The sequence below is a fragment of the Homarus americanus genome, unplaced genomic scaffold (assembly GCF_018991925.1).
Source record: "Homarus americanus isolate GMGI-L3 unplaced genomic scaffold, GMGI_Hamer_2.0 scaffold26351, whole genome shotgun sequence".
In the NCBI taxonomy this organism is placed as follows: domain Eukaryota; kingdom Metazoa; phylum Arthropoda; class Malacostraca; order Decapoda; family Nephropidae; genus Homarus; species Homarus americanus.
The window spans coordinates 4,512,193-4,530,871 of record NW_024724368.1 but is presented as its reverse complement, the minus strand read 5'-3'; the positions used below and the strand labels follow the sequence as shown (position 1 = coordinate 4,530,871).

Here is an 18,679-nt window from a genome sequence, read left to right as displayed (position 1 = left end):
TTCAGTTTAATCTTCACAAGGATAAACTTAATGGTCATTTCATAATAAATAAACCAAGTGATAATTTGATATTTGAGTGAGACAATTTATGTTAAAATGTATGACAGCGATGTTGTGTTTCAGAAGTCGTTGTGGCGTACGGTAGTGGATGTAAACAAAACATGGCTGATATACGGCTCGAGGTCCCTGCAGAGAACTCGGTGTTAGAAGTATTATATGATGGCACAGAATTATATCAACAGTGAGTATATTATAATAGAATGTCTTTATAATTGTGTAAATGAGGATATTATAGTATTGGCTTTACTTACTGAGTGATAATAGGCACGACCCTATAGGGGGGAAACATTGGCACTGGTACTTATATTTTTTTTATTTATATATGATAACAGAAGATGATAATTATGTAATTTAATGTTAGGTTAAGTTAGGCTAGACAAGGTTAAGTTAGGTAGGTTAGGCTAGACAAGGTTAAGTTAGGTAGGTTAGGCTAGACAAGGTTAAGTTAGGTTAGGTTAGGCTAGACAAGGTTAAGTTAGGTAGGTTAGGCTAGACAAGGTTAAGTTAGGTAGGTTAGGCTAGACAAGGTTAAGTTAGGTTAGGTTAGGCTAGACAAGGTTAAGTTAGGTTAGGTTAGGCTAGACAAGGTTAAGTTAGGTAGGTTAGGCTAGACAAGGTTAAGTTAGATAGGTTAGGCTAGACAAGGTTAAGTTAGATAGGTTAGGCTAGACAAGGTTAAGTTAGATAGGTTAGGCTAGACAAGGTTAAGTTAGGTAGGTTAGGCTAGACAAGGTTAAGTTAGGTAGGTTAGGCTAGACAAGGTTAAGTTAGGTAGGTTAGGCTAGACAAGGTTAAGTTAGGTAGGTTAGGCAAGACAAGGTTAAGTTAGGTAGGTTAAAGTAGATGAAGTTATGTAATTAAATCTAGTATAATTATCCTTTCGGTCATCCCTGTGTATTTCCGACGGTTTTCGGCGTTTTGAATGATTTTGATTTTTCCTAACCTTACCTAACCTAGCCTCAGGACTTAGGAACTAATATCTAACTTAACCTAAATTCCCAAGATGATTGAAACGATAATAATATCTTAAATCTGACGAGGAGTGAAATACTACTTTTCCGGTCCGACTAATTACCCAACTGTAGCCGCAATGAAGTCAAATAATGGTCCTACATGAATAAATCGGACTGCCAATCACTTCTCGAATAGTATTTGGTGTCACGAAGTCACAAACAAATGGAAAACTTAATTTAAATTGAGTTAATAGATCGCGTGCTTATACCGAGGGAGCGAGTAATTACCCAAATGTAGTCGCAATGAAGTCAAATGATGGTCCTACAAGCGTAAATCGGGCTGTGAATCACTTCTCAATTATTATTTGGTGTCATAAAGTCACCAAAAATTGGTAAACTTAATTTAATATGAGTTGTGTTAGGTTAGGTTAGGTTAGGTACATGCACTCGATCTATTAACTCAGATTAAATTAACTTTGCGGCTACATTTGGGTGCATTTGGGTACATTTGGGTAATTAGTCGGACCCCTACTTTTCTCTTGGTCTGAAAAATGACAGATGAAATTTAATGTAGAAAATTGTAAAGTACTTATCCTAGAAATATAGATAGAGAAACCAGATATTAGATAAACACTGTTGATATTGAGAAATCCTTCTGTGAAAAAGATTTAAGGTACAGTAATTGTAAATAGGAACCTTAAACCAAGACAGGAATACGTATACAGTATACTCGAAACAAGGCCAACAAGGTACTTTGGATCATACAAAGGAGTGTTAGTTACAAGACTAGCGAGGTTATCCTTAACCAACATGTTCAGGAGTGCCTCTGTATGAAATTTTAACAAAATCCATATTTTTTCTCAAACACAAGGTAATAGGTCAGAAGTACAGTACAGGTATTTTGGGCCTGATACACCTTTTATCTGGAACGTGAAAAGTAACTGTTGAAATGGTATAAAAACTTTTTTTAAACTTTCAGGCATTGGGTAATTGCCATTTAGAAATTCTAAATGTTTATAATTATTTCATTATTAACATAAGTTCCTTATACTATATTTTGCATATGTGAGATCTTACTTGGATTATGTGGTTCAGTTTTGGTTACTGTACTACAGAATGGATATTGAATCCCTAGTAAGTACAGTACTGTATTCAGAGGAGGATGGCAAGGCTTATCCCAGGCGTTTGGAACCTTGAGTAAGGAAACTGATTAAGGCATCTGAATTTGCACTCCCTTAAGAGATGTAGGAGTGAGGGGTTAAACAAAGGTGATACTGTATAACAAAGGTACTTAAACTATCTAACCAGGAGAGGACATGTAGCAAAGGTTTAGGCATGATATACTGTAGGTAAGCGCTGGTTTGGGAATAAAGTAGTCGATGAGTGGAACAAATTATCGAACACCATCATTAACTCGGACATGCCGGGAAGCTTCAAACATAGGTTGCACAGATATATGAGCGATATGGGCTGAGTTTACACCATCACACAGTTTCTAGAAATATGTTTTACTACACTTTTGATTGACATTGTACTGTACTTCATGAATTTCTTTTTGTTAAGTGCAGCACTTTTCATTCACAATTTCATAGTAAAGGTACGGTGGCTTCTTGTACCCATCAGAAATAAACATCTCATTCTGTGCAAGATGTTCAAAACAACTTTATAGTTTCAGAAAATATTTACCGGGTATGTTCTTAGCACAATGCATATTTCCACCTCCAGGCCTCCGACTATGTCGGAGAATCTCACACAGTTGGCGAGGAAGATTGACTTTGCAACTGATGGTGAGGAGGTAACAACTGAAGAAAAAAAAGAGGAGGAGGAGGAAGAAGAAAAACAACCTTTTCAGCAACCTCACTGGCCATTAGAAGAAGTCAGAAACAAGGTTAGGTGAGTATTGTAGCACACACATCTTGTTGATTTAATGCAACTTAAATACTGCGTTTTAGTGGTGTATTATGTTATAAGAATTTATTTACATTAATTAATGTCTTATATTGAGTATGGTTGGGAAGTTGGTATGCAGGAACTTCTCAACCTATAACTCCTTGATGTGTAGTTCAGTGTGTCTTAATGATATTTGTAATCTAGAGGATTTAGTCTGCTGTGATCTGGAATGGAAAATTGAATTCCTTGTAATAGCTTGGGGTGTACAGTTTACCCTGCTTTAGAAGTTAGTCAGTTTTACATGTAATATTTACTTTCAAGTATTTGTTATGTGTCTTTTTATGTATTTAACTTTCAGTATTGAATACTGTACAGTATTTGTTTCAGTTGTTTTTTACTCTTTGCAGACAAGCCTTGACAGAGATGTCGGTCTTACATGATTTACTGGTGATCGTGAAGCAGAAACCTCCACAATATATGGTGTTGGACCCTGTACATGCTGAGCCTCCAGAGCAGAAAAATTACATACAATTTCTTGCTCTTAAGAAGGTAAATTTCTCACACCTGTACTGTTCCCATGAGAGACATTGTTGGTCTTAAGTTCTTAACACTCACAATACTGTAGTTGTCTTCAGCTGGATGCTGTGCTAAATCAATTCAGTGAATGACAATAACACAGGATAATCTGATCTGCACTAATGTGAGTGTGTTGTACTGAACAATAGACTGTAGTATTCATAATGTACTTCATTTTAAGGTAAGATTTGTAAGACTTTTGTATGCACAAAAATCTAACGAGCTGTCACATCACAAAACTGTTGTTAAAGGTCTCTTATCCCAACACTGTGATCAGTAATTACAATGTGCTCAAAATATTGTGATGATTATTTATTTTAGTATATTACACAGTGTTATGTAAACACTGTAGTCTAATTCTACACAGGGGAATATTTTAAATACAAAAGCAGTATTTGCCATATACTTTGTATAGTAATAACAGTTTATTTGTGTTTGTGTGAGATAAGATTTTGCTGCTGAGAATTTGCATCTCAGAATGCATATTGCAAGAAAATGTGGTAAATAGTTCGAAAGGTTTATTAGCACTGTAAGAATGACCACCAATGTTTCTCTCTCACTTGTTCTTTGAATTCTTTAGATATATTCATTATGATTTGTGGGTTTGTGAGAAAGATTTTGGGAAATTGTTGTTATTGTTTCACAAGGGTTTACTTGGGTGTTTTGGGTTAGTGTCTTGGTGGTGGTGTACTGTTGTAGGTAGGGACACTGGAGGCTGGACTCATGGCATTATCTCTCCCCACTCTTAAAATAGCACCCTTCTCTTTTTATATTTATGACTCATCACCAAAAAGTGAATGACATCCAGGACTGATAATTCACATCCAGAGCACTGTCAATGAAAGAATTATCTATTAATAACATGGGTAGCAATTTCTGGTGGTTGTGGCAACACTTAATGTTTGGCACCATTAAACTTGCTCTGCAACAAAGAGATAAACTTTGCTTCATATAGGTGGGTGGGTGCCTAGGTGGGCAGGTAATGGGAGTGTAGCGGTGGTTGGGTGTGGAGGTGGGTGATGTGTATATGCTAAGATGACTTAGATTCTGTGATTTTTGGCAGTTTTCATCCCAAATTGTTTACCTTAATTATAATACACTACAGCATTGAGACTGTCTCATCTCCTGAAGTATAATTAGTGGGAAACAAAGAGGAAGTCCTGAGAGTGCGGTGAATGTCATAAATTTATCTCTTGTTAACAATAAGGCACAGAGGAGCAATGTCCACCAAGATAAAAATTTTAACTTATAATTTTTTATTTATACACCTTTCAACTCTATACTGTACACCATAATTAAGAGATCTTTTACTGTTTCTCACAACCAGATGCCTTTCAAGAGAGACTTGTTTAATATTCCCACTGAAGTCTATGAGCTGGAACCCAGAAAACTTTCAACCAAGAATGTTGAAACTAATCCATTGATTCTTCATACCCTTGTGTTGTAACTATAACCCCTAGACTAGTGGCACAGCATTAGAAGCAACAGCTACTATGTAATGGTTAGGGTTAATGAGTAATGACAATGCACTATCTGCTTCTCACTTGATAAGCTTGGCCACACAGTATGATTACAGTAGCTCCTCACTTCAGCTGTCCTTCTCATTTGGGATACTTGTTAGTTTTCTGACAGCAGCTCTAGAGAGAGAAGGAAAGAAAGAAGCTACCATAAGTGCTTTGCCTCAATTTTGTAACACTTGGGGAATTTAGGTTCAGTTACATAGTTCTTAGGTTGTTTATCTGGTAAAAGTGAGTTTTTATCTTCATTTAAGTCATATGTGCATTGTCAGGTTATTATTGAATTTTACATTAAATAACCCAGTCTGGAGGTATTGTGTGCTTTTTGTGTCTTGAGGTAGAACATTGAAGAACCCTTTAAGGGTCCTGTCAACTAGTTAGGTACTTGGTTGGGTTGTTGCATTGAGAGCAGTTGGGTGATGGTGTTTTCATTGGCTCACTTCAGAGTACTTTCACTCTGTTAAGTTTAATTAGTATGTAGGTGACTGATCATTGTTTGTAACCCATGATACCTGACATACATCAACTGGTGCTTCATCTTGCCTGTGATGGTCTTCTGACTTCTGGCTTCAATTTAATAAAGTCCTTAAATGGGGTCATGATACACTCATTCTACATGAGGACCCTGGGTCAATAGCTTGTTGCTTACCCAGAACAACACTGAAGAGTTGTGTGGCATTGGAGAATTAAAAAGCAAAAGTCTTGTTCTCCATCTTTAGTTATGTATACTGTACTCAACTTCCTGTTGGGAGTATGTTACACTTATACAGTACTGTACTTGAAGCTTCCTATCTAACTCATCCTTTTCTCTCACTGGCTGCTGTTAAGTGAGTAATCTGGAAAGGCATCTGGTCGGTCATAAATGGAAAATTGATCTTGGAATTCCATGTTATGACCAAGCACTGGATAGAGTGACTTGGCTATCTCCCTCGGGGTTCCTGCTGGGTTGGCTAGAAGTGAGGTGGTCTAGTAATCATGCTCTGGTCAAGGCTTTCTGTGCAGAGTGTATGTAATATTAAAGGTGTGTTGTCAAAACTCATTGTCTTAGCAGGAAACTGTTGCTTCTAATGCCTCTTCTTAAAGGCTTTGGTTGCAACAGAAGAGTAAAAATAGTCAATGGATTAGGTTCAGCCACAGTGGCTGAGGGTTTCCTTTGATTCCAGCCAGTACGTCTTGGTGCACATATTTCATAAGTTATACTTAGGCTTTGTCATAAATGGGATTTCAAAATCATTCTTCTATTTCTCTTTTAAAACTACACTAATTATTAAATCTGCCAAGCATGCTGTCCACTAATTACTGTACTTGATGCTACTTTAAAAATAATTGAATTTTGTAGATTAAAATCAGTCATGATTTTTGAAGAGTTGTTTAGAATAACATATAACATATTCAGGAACATAGCTTGAACTGTAGTTACTGATATATATATATATATATATATATATATATATATATATATATATATATATATATATATATATATATATATATATATATATATATATATATATATATATATATATATATATATATATATATATATATATATATATATATATATATATATATATATATATATATATATATATATATATATATATATATTCTTTTTGTAGCTTAAATAATATAATATTATTTTATCCACTAATATAATTTATGCTCAGATTTGCCAGAAAACTAAATTGTACAGTACCATTTTTAACTTAAATTAGTTGAAACATAGATTCATTGTTTCAGTTAAGCCAATGCTTTGCAGCCTAGAAAGTTTGAATGGCACTTATAAAAATATTAATACAGTGTAGCTTCATTTAACTAATAATACAGTATAAGCATGTGTTTTTGCATGCCACATTGGTTTTCTCTCATATCTACAAGTGTGGTAAATTAGCAAAGTTTTGCATTACTGTAACAGCACAACATCAATCTGAGTCAAGGTGTAGAAGATAATAAAGAGGATACAGTACAGTACAATGCACTTTCATTGACAGTGGCTGGACCACCAGTGGCAGTTTTTAATATTCAAACACAATTTATATACCAGTATGTTTACTGTACTATGTTCATTAATGCCGGGTAACTGGAAAATTAGAATAGATCCCAGTTTACGGCTGAGGTCCTTCACTCAGTCAGTTGGGAATTATGGTTTGTTAACCCATATTAATCCTTTAACATCATAGACTTGGAAATGGCAGTAAAACTGTGATGATGGTGATGATGATAACGATGGTAGTGGTGGTGATGATTCCCAGTCTATGATGGTTAGGTGTTAGTTTGGGTTTACAGCTATTGTGTAATTCCTGAGTTGCCTTGTTCTGGAGTCAACCATAACACTTACCTAAAGGTCAGGTTTTGCATTGGTATAGTACTGCCATTGGGTCCATGAGAGTATATTGATAGTACTGTACAGTACTGTACCTGTAGTAGGATAATGGTACTGTCAGGTAAGTGTTTTTGTTGCTTCACTGTTGATTTTTTGAATTACTGTGATTACTTTTTCTTTTTTCAGAATGGGGTAAGTTTGGAGTCACACCTACATACAATAATAGGATTTAAGTGCCTGAACCATCTCAGTCCTGTTAAGATGTCTTGATAACCTTCACATTCTCTTAATGTTAAAGGCAAACATCTCTAGTATAGTATTTAGACTGGTGTTAAGCACTAGTTAATGTTAGTAGGAAAAGTGCATTGTTAAAGTTGTATACAGTATTCGTTTATTTAGTTTACACATATGTGCAGGTATATAATTCTTTTTATTAGATATTACAGTACCTGTATCTTATTTATAATATCACCAGCAACAAATTATTATATTTCAAAACTTCGTTTAACAGAAAATTCAATGTACTGATATTCGGGATAATACTGAGCATGACAACAGCTACAGTACTGGTACATAGGGGCATTATTGTACTGATTCATTTTCTGACTCAGTTATACACTTGTAAATGGTACTTTTAAAATAATTTATTAATATTTTGTGAGACACTGGAATAATTGTCTTACTAATTTATGAATTAGGGGTTAATTTTTCCTCATTATATACGAGAAACATTATTAATCAATCCTTGTGGTTACTTAGTAAAATGGATAATTAATGCAACGACCAAAATAAAATAAATTATAAGTAGCTATTGTACCTAACATAACCCATTAAGGAGCTTGAGACAATACTGTAGTCATTAAGAGGGGCAACAAATGATGACCTGACACCTAATTCATCGTATATGCCTAAATTTCATCATGGTTTAAATCCCCAAATACTTTATCACTGTGAAGAAATTGTAGTAAAATAAATCTGGAGTAATTGATTTATTTTTTCATGTTTTTCGTTACTCAGTTTTCCACTGTCTAGAATAGGCAATGAACATCCCAAGAATTTTTTTTTGGGGGTGGGGGCATTAGCCCACCGGGCACAGGTAATGACCCACATCAGGGCCTGGGGGGCGAAAATATAATAATAAATAATAATTATTATAATACAGTAATAATAATAATTATAATAATAATAATAATAATAATAATAATAATAATAATAATAATATTCATAATAATAATAATAATATCTATTATTATTATTATAACAATTAATAAAATTAATAGCAAATTAATAAAAATAAAATAATAAAAATAATAAAAATAATAACCATAAATAAGTACTGTACAAAATTTAAAAAAATAAATTCAAGATTGAGAAATTATGTACATTATATATGTTGTGTTGTCCAAGTAAGAGAAACAATTGAGACCCTGCAATTGTGTGTAAATGAGGCAGAAAGTCATATCAGCAACCTGGGATTTGGTCACAATTTTCGTGATGCCATATGGCAGCAGGGTCTACCATTAGACAACACATTATGCTTCCAATATCTTCCCAGGCGGTAGTACCTCCCTGTTTGGTAGCTGCCTATCTACCTGCTACACTCCTTACCTCTAAGATACTTTTGGTCTTGACTGAACCAGGTTGTAGCAAAAGGTTTAAGGTACAGTATAAGCTAAATGCTTAGTTGTTACTTCATTAGCCTAAACAACACACCCGAGTAATTTTAGGAATATACGTGACTGTTTTACAGTTCAGAACGAATCGTGAGTAATTGAGTATATTCATGTACGGTGACATATTTTGAATAAAAAAAGAGATATGGAATGCTGTTCAAGTACACAGACTGTAAGTACAACTGATTTCTGTTTATCTGGACTTCACCTCCTTACCGTATATCCCATATCATCCTAGCCTATCTATTTAGTTTTGAGTTGGAATGTTCAGTTTTGTCCTTCATAGTCACACTGTATAACTTGGAAGTCAATGGTAAATGTAATGTACCGGTAATTATCACTTAGATATACAGAACAAAATTATGAATGAAATGAGAAACATTCATAATTATCAGAAAATATTGAACTTGGTTGCTTTATTGTGAGCAGCCTTGGATTTGTCAGTGCAAGATATTGGTGTAGAATATTGCAATTGCATGGCATGTACAGAGTCTTCAGGAGGATTGTTTGACTGAATACTCTAAGCAGTGGATGAATGTCTTATATGACCAGTAATTGCTATTGTTTACAGTGAAGGGACAGTGTACTGTAGTTGGTATGGTAATAAATTAAAAAAACTATGATTAAAGGGAGTTGAAGCTTGCATTGTCTACTGATAACGCCTAGTGAAGAACATGCTGCTGATGGGTGATGTGTGGACGTTTACAGCCTTGTTGTGCAAAGGGAGGACCATAGAAGAATACATCTATCACAGAAGTAAAAAGCTTGAAAGGGAAAAAGACAAAAACACAATTACTGTATTCTGAAAACTTCAAATTCTTGTCACCTGTGATAATGTACAGTTGCGGACAAAATTCCTGTCGCCTCTCCAGCTGTTCCACTAAACCCGAGATTCAGATTCGTGAATCAAAAGCATCTGTGGACAGAATAATACATCAGTATCTACTGCTTCAGCTTCACGAGTCTGAAACTCGGGCTTCGTGTAGCAGCAGGAGAGGTGTCAGGATTTTTGTTTGTGACAGTACATTACTGGAATCTTCTCCCCCTGCTTCCCTGCCCTTCATATTCAATGAAAGAGTAACCACATCCCTCTTATCGTCTAATGTTCATAACTCTTCATAAGGATTCCTTCATCATCGTAATATGGATCATATTTCTCAATTCTTTAAATCCTTCTATTTTCTTATATGTTATTGTTTTTCAACTTTTCATTTGCTGTCCATCCAATTTTTTATGATATATTTTCCTTGCATCCTATTTGTGCTTGGATTAGTTATCTTGTCCATCTGTCACTCACTCAGTCTTTATATCCACTTGTCTGTTTGTCTGAATATTTGTCTATATAACTTTAATAGATGGACTTTACTGAACTACAGTACATGTATTTTAGATTTAGTTTAGAGTTGAGGTTATGTCTTGAGCGTTCCATGATGTTTTGTGCATGTGTTAAGATGCCTGCCACCTGGAGGGGAATTCCATATAATTTTTTCAGGTTCATACCAGTTATTTACTGTGTAATCCAGCTGACTTGTATTTCCCCTCTGGTACATTCTTGTATATAAGTAATATGTGCAGTTGCTTGAGCACCATCTCTGTGTAATAGTTGCAGAAATGTTGGAAGCATTGGGTAATGTTTGCATGGCGTTGTGACCGAGATAACTAATGCACTTACGATGAATATATTGCTGTAGTGTCTTAACATTGTACATTACTATACTGTACTTTTGAATTGTAGATGAAAATTTAGGAGTGGATAAAAAAAAATTTAATTGATAAATAAACTTATTGAACACAGTAATTACAGTAATGATAAATCATGTAGAATTTATTGTTGGTTTTTAATACATTAGTGCAAGTGGGTTCCATAGGCATGACTGCCAGTTAGGGACAGTGTTGAAACAGCACTGTATAGTATGCTGAACTCAACCGTTGGCATAGTAAGCAATATGGCCGGCACTGGTCTCAACTCCCTCCACGTCCTTATCATGTAAAGTTAGGTGCCTATTTACAGCTGGGTGCACTGGGAGTGCTTCAGGACCAAACCATTAACCCCTAGAACAAGAGACAAGCAGTGTGGCCACTCAACCACTGCACTCCTATTTTTTATGCATACAGTAGTGTGAATCGATAAATGCATTGGTTTTAGTTTTTCTTGAATATTATTGCATGTGTTCTACTACTTAATAGAGTTAGGAGTGCAACAAAGCCAATAGGTCGTTGGATGTGGAATAGAAATTTATGATAAGGTTATAGAGATAGATAAGCTGTGGGATAGGTAGGTGTAGAGAGGTTGGAAATGGGAAATGGAGATGTAGATAGATAGCACATGGGATAAGAATATTGGATAGTGAGTGTGATGAGAGTATGATACTTATGATGTAATTACACTTTCTGTATGAACTGAAGAACAGTCACTATTATATAAATTTTTGTTTTGCATAAATAGTTGAGGTTCACAGTAATTCCGGCAAACTATTAGTATACTGTATGTGTCTCAAAAAGGGAAGCTTGTTAAGGAACTTAACTTCCACTGTCAGAAAAATTTAAGTGAAATAACAGTAATATAGAAATGTAGTGGTAAATGCTGATACAGTATAATAATTTATTTATCAGACAAAGAGAAAGATGGTGGTGGTGTTTTTTATACACCAATATTTAATGATTAAAAGAATATTTATAGCATTGCACCTCACTGTTCTCTTAGTTGATACAGTAGAGTAGTGTTGTGTTGTTCCTCTCTCTCACAGAGCCTACAGTCCGCTGCTACTATCCTCCTGAATGGAGCTGAACGCCTCCGCACGTCTCAGGCAGAAATGGGCCGACCAAATCGTACGGTGCAAGACTTCCACATCGAGCTGCTGAGGCTGAGGCAAAACTGGCGGTTGAAAAAAGTTGCCAAGACCATAATAGGAGACCTCTCATACCGATCTGCAGGCTCAATGTTCAGACATGTAAGTTTCTGTATGTTTCACCTTTGTTAAAAAGATTCTACAGTAGGAGTTTGGCAGTACTGTACAGTATTGTACTCTATTGTAGTAAAAACTTATTGAAAACAGTGAAGTTTACAGAATAACATCCAGGAAATTATTTAATGTACTGTATGAACTGAATATGTGTGTGTGTGTGTGCGTGTGTGCGTGCGCGCGTGTGTGCGTGCGCGAATGCGAAGTGCCGGCCATGCTGCCTTTCCACAAATCTTTGGCAGTCTTTGTTATTTGTCAAGGTTGTCATCCTGAAGAATCACTGATATTGAAGCCAAGTTTAATGTTATTTGTTGAAGATTGTAACATCAGAAATCACATTAAACTTTGAAATTTACTTTGAGTGAAGCTTTTTGAGGTTTAAAACAAATAAAAACATCAGAAATTGTATTAAATGTATCCCAATAACTGACAGACACATCATAGGCATATCTCTATTACTGTACAGTAGTACATATCTGTACTGTTTTTAAAATGAAGGTCTTGAAAAACATATTATTTGTTATACTGTTCTTCCTCTACAGACTGGCATATTTGAAGTCTCAAAAGCAGATGAAGGAGCAGGACCAAGTGCTGTGGTTGGCACAGGTTCAGCCTCTCCCATATCTCCCTTGCCCTCACGTGGTTTACAGTCGTCCCTGCGAGTCACTGTCCCAACGGAGCTGATGGGCTCTGCGTACATCTTTGTCTGCATCAAAAAAGGTTGGACAGTTTTTAATACTTAACTCTTTGTGCTAAATAAAATCATCAGGCATTAACCTGGTAGTGCTGTTGGTAAAATGTTGGAAATATTATTATGTTTATTATTGAATGGTGGAAAACATGACAGAATGAAATATGAACATGTTTTCTGGATGCTGTAGTTTTTAGAATAGAGGTCACAGTCTACAGTACTGTACTGTAGTAACATGTTAAAGATTTATTGTATTGAAGCTGGATGTTATCTAGTTAGTTGATAAATAATGCATGTGTTTAATGTACATTTATATTACATTTTAAAATACTTTATTTACCAATAACTAGATTACTGTATAAGATAAATTTCTGACAGTGTAAGATTTTTGTATACACTTGTGGTTAATGTATGGCTTTGCAATGATCAACTCAAAGAATAAAGACTACTGTACTGTACCATACCGTACCGTACCATACTGTACTGTACTGTACTGTACTGTACCATACCATACTGTACTGTACCATACTGTACTGTACTGTACCATACTGTACTGTACAGTACTGTACTGTACTGTACTGTACTGTACCATACTGTACTGTACTGTACCATACTGTACTGTGCCATACTGTACTGTACTGTATAGTAAATACTGTATAGTTAATATGGTGGATGTTATCATTGGATTTATCAATTAATTCTTTTTCATACTTTAGGAATCACCATTTCAGTTTGCTTTGTTCCCACTAATATTTGACCAATGATAACCTGTATACAGTATGTTCATCCTCATGACTGGATAACCTTTTAACTCTTCTATTCCTCAGATGAAGAAGACATCTGCTCTGCACAATTAAATAACTGTGATTTTGTAGCGGGAGACACCCCATGGCAACAAAAACTTGAGAAGGCTCAGAATGTGTTGTTTTGTAAAGAACTGTTCAGCCAGTTGGCCCGAGAAGCCGTCAAACTCACTCCCTCAATACCTCATCTTGTGGTTGGTAATCAAATTACTGCCACAATTTTCCCTGGAATCCATCTGCTGGTGGGATTGTGTCACTCTGATGGCAAGAAGTAAGTGTGAATGATTGTAAAATGTGTTTATTTTTATTTTACCAAGAAACCACTAGAGGTACAGTATGGTAGTGGATATATTATTACATAACTGTGCAGTGCAGTACTGTATTTAAGTTTAAATAGAAGATAAAGCTAAACACCAGTACAGTTGTTTTGAAATAGTGGCAGTAAATTGAGAGCCATATACAGTACAGTATTGCCATTGAAATATTATCTCAGGCAGGATACAGTATTGAGCTTTTCAAAAAGGTATTTTGTTCAAACATTATTCCTCCATTTTTATAAATGTTTAATCTGTCATTTATGTTTCATAGTCAATAATCAGTTCTCAACTTAAGACAACTTGAAAACCCTAGCCACATGTTATTTATATTTCTCTAATGTACTTAATTAATCTCCCCTTTAGTTGGAGAGAGTGTCCTATTATGAGAAGAATTCTTATTCTCCTTACACCATTACACTGACCTTCTCATGTGTATTTACTTATAATAAATGTATTTTAGGTATACTGTAGCATACACTGCACATATTTTTTACCTTGAACTGGTTATTATAGAACTATTTAGTATGCCTCTCAGTGGTCATTTCCCCAACACTTACTTCCAATTGGACTCAGCCTAACCAACTGTGGGGAAATTTTACAACATAAACCCCCCCCCCCCCTATTGGTTGGTGAGGATTACTCTATAGGCTGTGTTGAAAGAACAGATATCCTATTGATAAGTAATATGAAGGAGGTAATTTGTGAGTTTAGGGTAAAAAAATGGATGACATGTACTGTATATTAGAGGATGTGGAGACTTTACTAACAAATGAGCCTGTACTGTACTGTGTTAGTCATTATATTAAATCATACAAGCATCTTGGAAGGAATAGAGGTGAATGTATTTCCATTTTCCAGCAATGTACGCGGTAAACCCACTACTGGTCAGGGGCCCCCAGGTACTTGTGGGCCCACCAGCAATATGGTTGGGAGTGGTAGTGGAGTTAGCACTGGTACTGTTGGAGGAGGTCCCACTCCCTCTAAATACAAACATGAGCACGACTTGGAACATTCGCTCCACCAGTTGCTACATCGGGTCTACCACCATAGTTTTCAGCACCCACTGCCTCATCCTGTCTATGCCCCGATGGGCATGAGTAAACGCAGAAGGGCAGCCGGACCTGAGGGAATGGATAAGAATCAGGTTTGTTATTACAGTATTGTACAGTACAGTAGATATTTTTCTCACTTTTATTCTTTATTATATAATACTACTACAGATTTACAGTACATATTCTTTCATTCCATTTTGGTAGTACAGTATCACATTAAGAACACATGTAGTCACATATCTTCAACTTATTTTGAGTGAAACAAAATGAATCAGAACATCAACATTATCTGAACACATGATACAATATCTGGTTCATTTTATAAGGGAATTAATGTACAGTCTGCGCGGAATGTTAAGTCGCGATAGGGCCGACGAACTAAGTTCTCGCAAAAATAAGATCATATGTTGTGAAGCCTGTCCTGGGATGCGAGATGTCAAAACGCTTGGTTTGTTGGCAAGTGCTGACATTTGGCAACTGAGAACACGTCACGGCTTGTAGTCAGTGCGCCTCTGGCAGCTGTGAGGGGAAGATTTTTTGTGCGGGTTCTCGCGCCATGTGGCCATGTTTTGTCTAGTTTAAGGTGCATTAACCCGACATAGTGGCCATCAGAGATCTCCAGGAGGGTTGCTACAAGAGACGATATTGCAGCAGTGATTGCATTGTACAAAGCGAACCATGTACTGAGAGAAATATCGGCTCAGACTGGTGTGGCATTACAAGTTGTTCAAAATCTTGTCAAACGTTTCTGTGACCTTGGAGAGGACGAGTTACCAGCTCCATTACTTAAGTCTGGTAGGCCTAAATTATTGTCTCCACGGACACTTAAGGTTATTTCTCGACAAGTTCGAGCCAATCCCTCGCTCACAGCACGTGAAGTGAAAGAGAGAAACCCCCGTCTTTTGAGTCACGTCTCGTTAAGTTGTGTTCAACAAGCCCTGCACAATGACCTGGGATTTAAGAGCTTTCATGCCCGCCGTAAACCTCTGATGACAAAGAGACAGAAGGAAAATAGAGTGAAATTTTGCAAGAAATATGAAGTGTGGGATTTAGAGACATGGAGGAGTGTATTATGGTCGGATGAGGCTACGTTTTCTGTGACTGGGAGTAATAGAGGGAGGGTGTACCACCCCCCCACTCAGACGCGCACCTCCCACAATACACTGTAAAGACTGTTTAGCACCCTGCCTCGCTTATGGTTTGGGCTTCCTTTACGTATTATGGTGTTGGTGAACGAGTAATTCTCCCTAAGAACCAGATGATGAATCAGTACAACTATCTTGAACTGCTCAGTGATTTCTTACCTGAATCATTTGATAAAGCTAAGGCAAGCCTTTTCATGCAGGACGGTGCCCCATGCCACACTGCTAAAAGTATCATACAGTGGCTCAAAGACTGTGAGGTACCTTTCTTTAATGACTGGCCTGGCAGTAGCCAAGATCTTAACCCAATAGAAAATTTGTGGTCCATTATTAAGCGTCGTTTGCGCGACGCTGACACATCATCAATCCCGAAGCTAGAGGCAGCCATCGAGGATACCTGGGCTAACTTGCCACCTGACCTCTTGCAAAACCTTGCTGACAGTGTTCCTCGAAGGCTAAAAGACTGTCTGAAGCGCAGAGGAAACACTACAAAGTATTAATTGAAGTGGCAAGTGTTACTTGACTTTATTTATATCACATAATCGTAAATATCAATATTTTTTCAGCACACGAACTAACATTCCGCGCAGACGGTATGTGTCAGATTTTTTGGTCACCCTTTACTTTAACCATTTTCATACATGGTGTTCCTTCACTGAGCACATCTCTTGTAAATCCCTTGACAAACTATTGAATTATTTTATACCCTCAGCTGTTACCAACTCAAACCATCTCTTTCTGTAGCCTACTTCTTCCCCTCCTACCTGACAACTAATACAGTACAGTATATTGTTTTAATTTCCCTGTAATATATTGACACTAGTACAGTACTGTATTTTAGAAAACATTCAACTTGACGCTTGGCACTTTTACGCTCATCTGCATAGTATATACTGTACTGTATCCAGACTACGATACTTAAACAGCATTTATGTAACAAATTAGAATCTGTTTAATAATTGTATGAAAAACTCAAGTTTTCTTAGGAATATTTTATACAAAATATCTGTCTTAGATAAAATAAATTTTTACAATCTTTAATAATTTTATCTTTTGGATTATCTGATTAATTTTCCCAAGCTGTTGGATTAATTTTTGCTAGTTAAGTACAGTACTGCATCCTCTTTATTTTATAATGTGTTAAGTCACTTTTTTTTTGTAATCCACAGATGATCAGCTTAATGAAGGATCAGACATTGTTGGAACAAATAATACGACAAGTGCAACACAACTTTCTGAGACTAAGGACCATGTATGTGATTGACCAATTGGCTGCTGAGTTTAAAGACCCATTAATTGTCTCTCATTGGAATGCTTTCAATTCACCGACCCAATCCTGTGTAAAGATCAACATAGTCACCCAGGGGTACGACACTGTATTACGAACCAAGTTAGTGATTCACATCTTCGAAAGAACATTAAAGTGTATTTGTAGGGACGGTAAAATCATGACCATGTCCTTCGAACCTCAAGAACTCAGAAATCTGATACTTTGCCAAATCTCTCAGCACAATATGGCTGCCTTACAAGTTCTGGCTAAATACACTGGCTGGACTCTCCTGTCATCCGAGCAAAATATTGGAACTGGTGCCATAGAACCACTCGGTAATGCTTCAACCGTCATGCTGGCCTCACCCTCAGGAAACAAGGTTATTGGAGTCCATTCAGGCCCTCATCAACGCGTGTCCGTTTACGTGTCCTCATCACCCCGTCCAGACTTCTACCCGTCAACGGTGGTGATGGAACAGAGATGGGAACACCTTGGATCCAATTGGCAGGAAGTAAGACTCGATCGGATGGAGGGACGAAACTTCTTGAACAAGATGGAGCTCCTTATGGCGGCCCTCACTGCTTGAGACTATCTGATCTAGAGGAATAAGTTACTTCCTCATATTGAGAATGTAACCTATGGGTGATATTCCTGTACATTGTTGTGTTTACTTACAGTACATTGAAATTGGTACAGATAGTGGATTTGGCCGTGCAATTAGGGTTGATGGGATGGATAATGGTAGAGATATTAATGAGTAAAATTTACTGTAGGAGGGGCAGGGAAAGGCAGAGACGGGGATGGTTGAATAAAAAGAAAACCTGATTCCTTAGAGATTCAAAATTTAGAAGGATTGATCAGGACAGCCTGAGAATTCTGGAGTGGAAGAGCCTGGTGGCCAGCCTTCACACATGAGGATAGAAGTACAGTACCTTGATTCATTGAGTTTGGAATTCAGAATAAAAGCTGTCAAGTTATTAAAGTAGGAAACTGATGCAAGAAATACAAATTGTTTATTTTCTCAGACCATTAGATTTACTGTATTGTACCATTGCAGTGTATTTTCAAGACTTCCAAAGTATTGATATCTAGTTTGGCTTTTGAAGCGTTGTATGTATATTTTCTTTTCAGTTTAAATAAAGGAAAATGGAAAATTCTAAAAGAAGCTAAATGTAAAAATTATTCCTGTGTTCCTTAACTTTTTGTTTACCCGGTATAGCCGAATCTCAGTTCAAGGTGACCCAGGTATTGTGCCCGTGAAGTCTGTGTGACGACTGATGCTGATAAGGAATTTAGTACCTCTCCTCTCTTGTAACCATTGCCTTGAAAAATGCAGGTTTGAAGTAAGTTATAACAAGGGGCTGTGGAGTGGTAATCGCTTCTTTTTTTTTTTACAATAAAATTATTATCTATATTTATTGAATTAGGTTGAAACAAATTACATTTCTC

General features: G+C 36.4%; 1 protein-coding gene across 2 annotated transcripts; it reads left to right on the top strand.

Annotated features, from left to right (window-relative positions):
• The first annotated feature begins 152 nt into the window (after positions 1–152).
• On the top strand, positions 153–18,395 carry LOC121864193 (mediator of RNA polymerase II transcription subunit 17-like). Of its 2 annotated transcripts, XM_042363205.1 has the most exons (9): positions 153–241; positions 2,739–2,906; positions 3,311–3,452; positions 7,506–7,511; positions 11,740–11,943; positions 12,498–12,675; positions 13,474–13,720; positions 14,625–14,910; positions 17,130–18,395. In XM_042363205.1, exons 1-9 carry the CDS (start codon positions 162–164, stop codon positions 17,814–17,816), a joined length of 1,998 nt encoding a protein of 665 aa, XP_042219139.1. In that variant the 5' UTR covers positions 153–161; the 3' UTR covers positions 17,817–18,395. The 2 variants fall into 2 exon arrangements, with proteins under 2 accessions (XP_042219139.1, XP_042219140.1); XM_042363206.1 differs by lacking the exon at positions 7,506–7,511.
• The last annotated feature ends 284 nt before the right edge of the window (positions 18,396–18,679 follow it).

Excerpts from the sequence above, each read along its gene's own strand:
- LOC121864193 (XM_042363205.1), top strand. The coding sequence starts at position 162 with ATGGCTGATATACGGCTCGAGGTCCCTGCAGAGAACTCGGTGTTAGAA. Across the intron at positions 11,944-12,497 it reads CAGGCTCAATGTTCAGACAT|ACTGGCATATTTGAAGTCTC; the intron begins GTAAGTTTCTGT and ends CTTCCTCTACAG. Across the intron at positions 12,676-13,473 it reads CTTTGTCTGCATCAAAAAAG|ATGAAGAAGACATCTGCTCT; the intron begins GTTGGACAGTTT and ends TCTATTCCTCAG.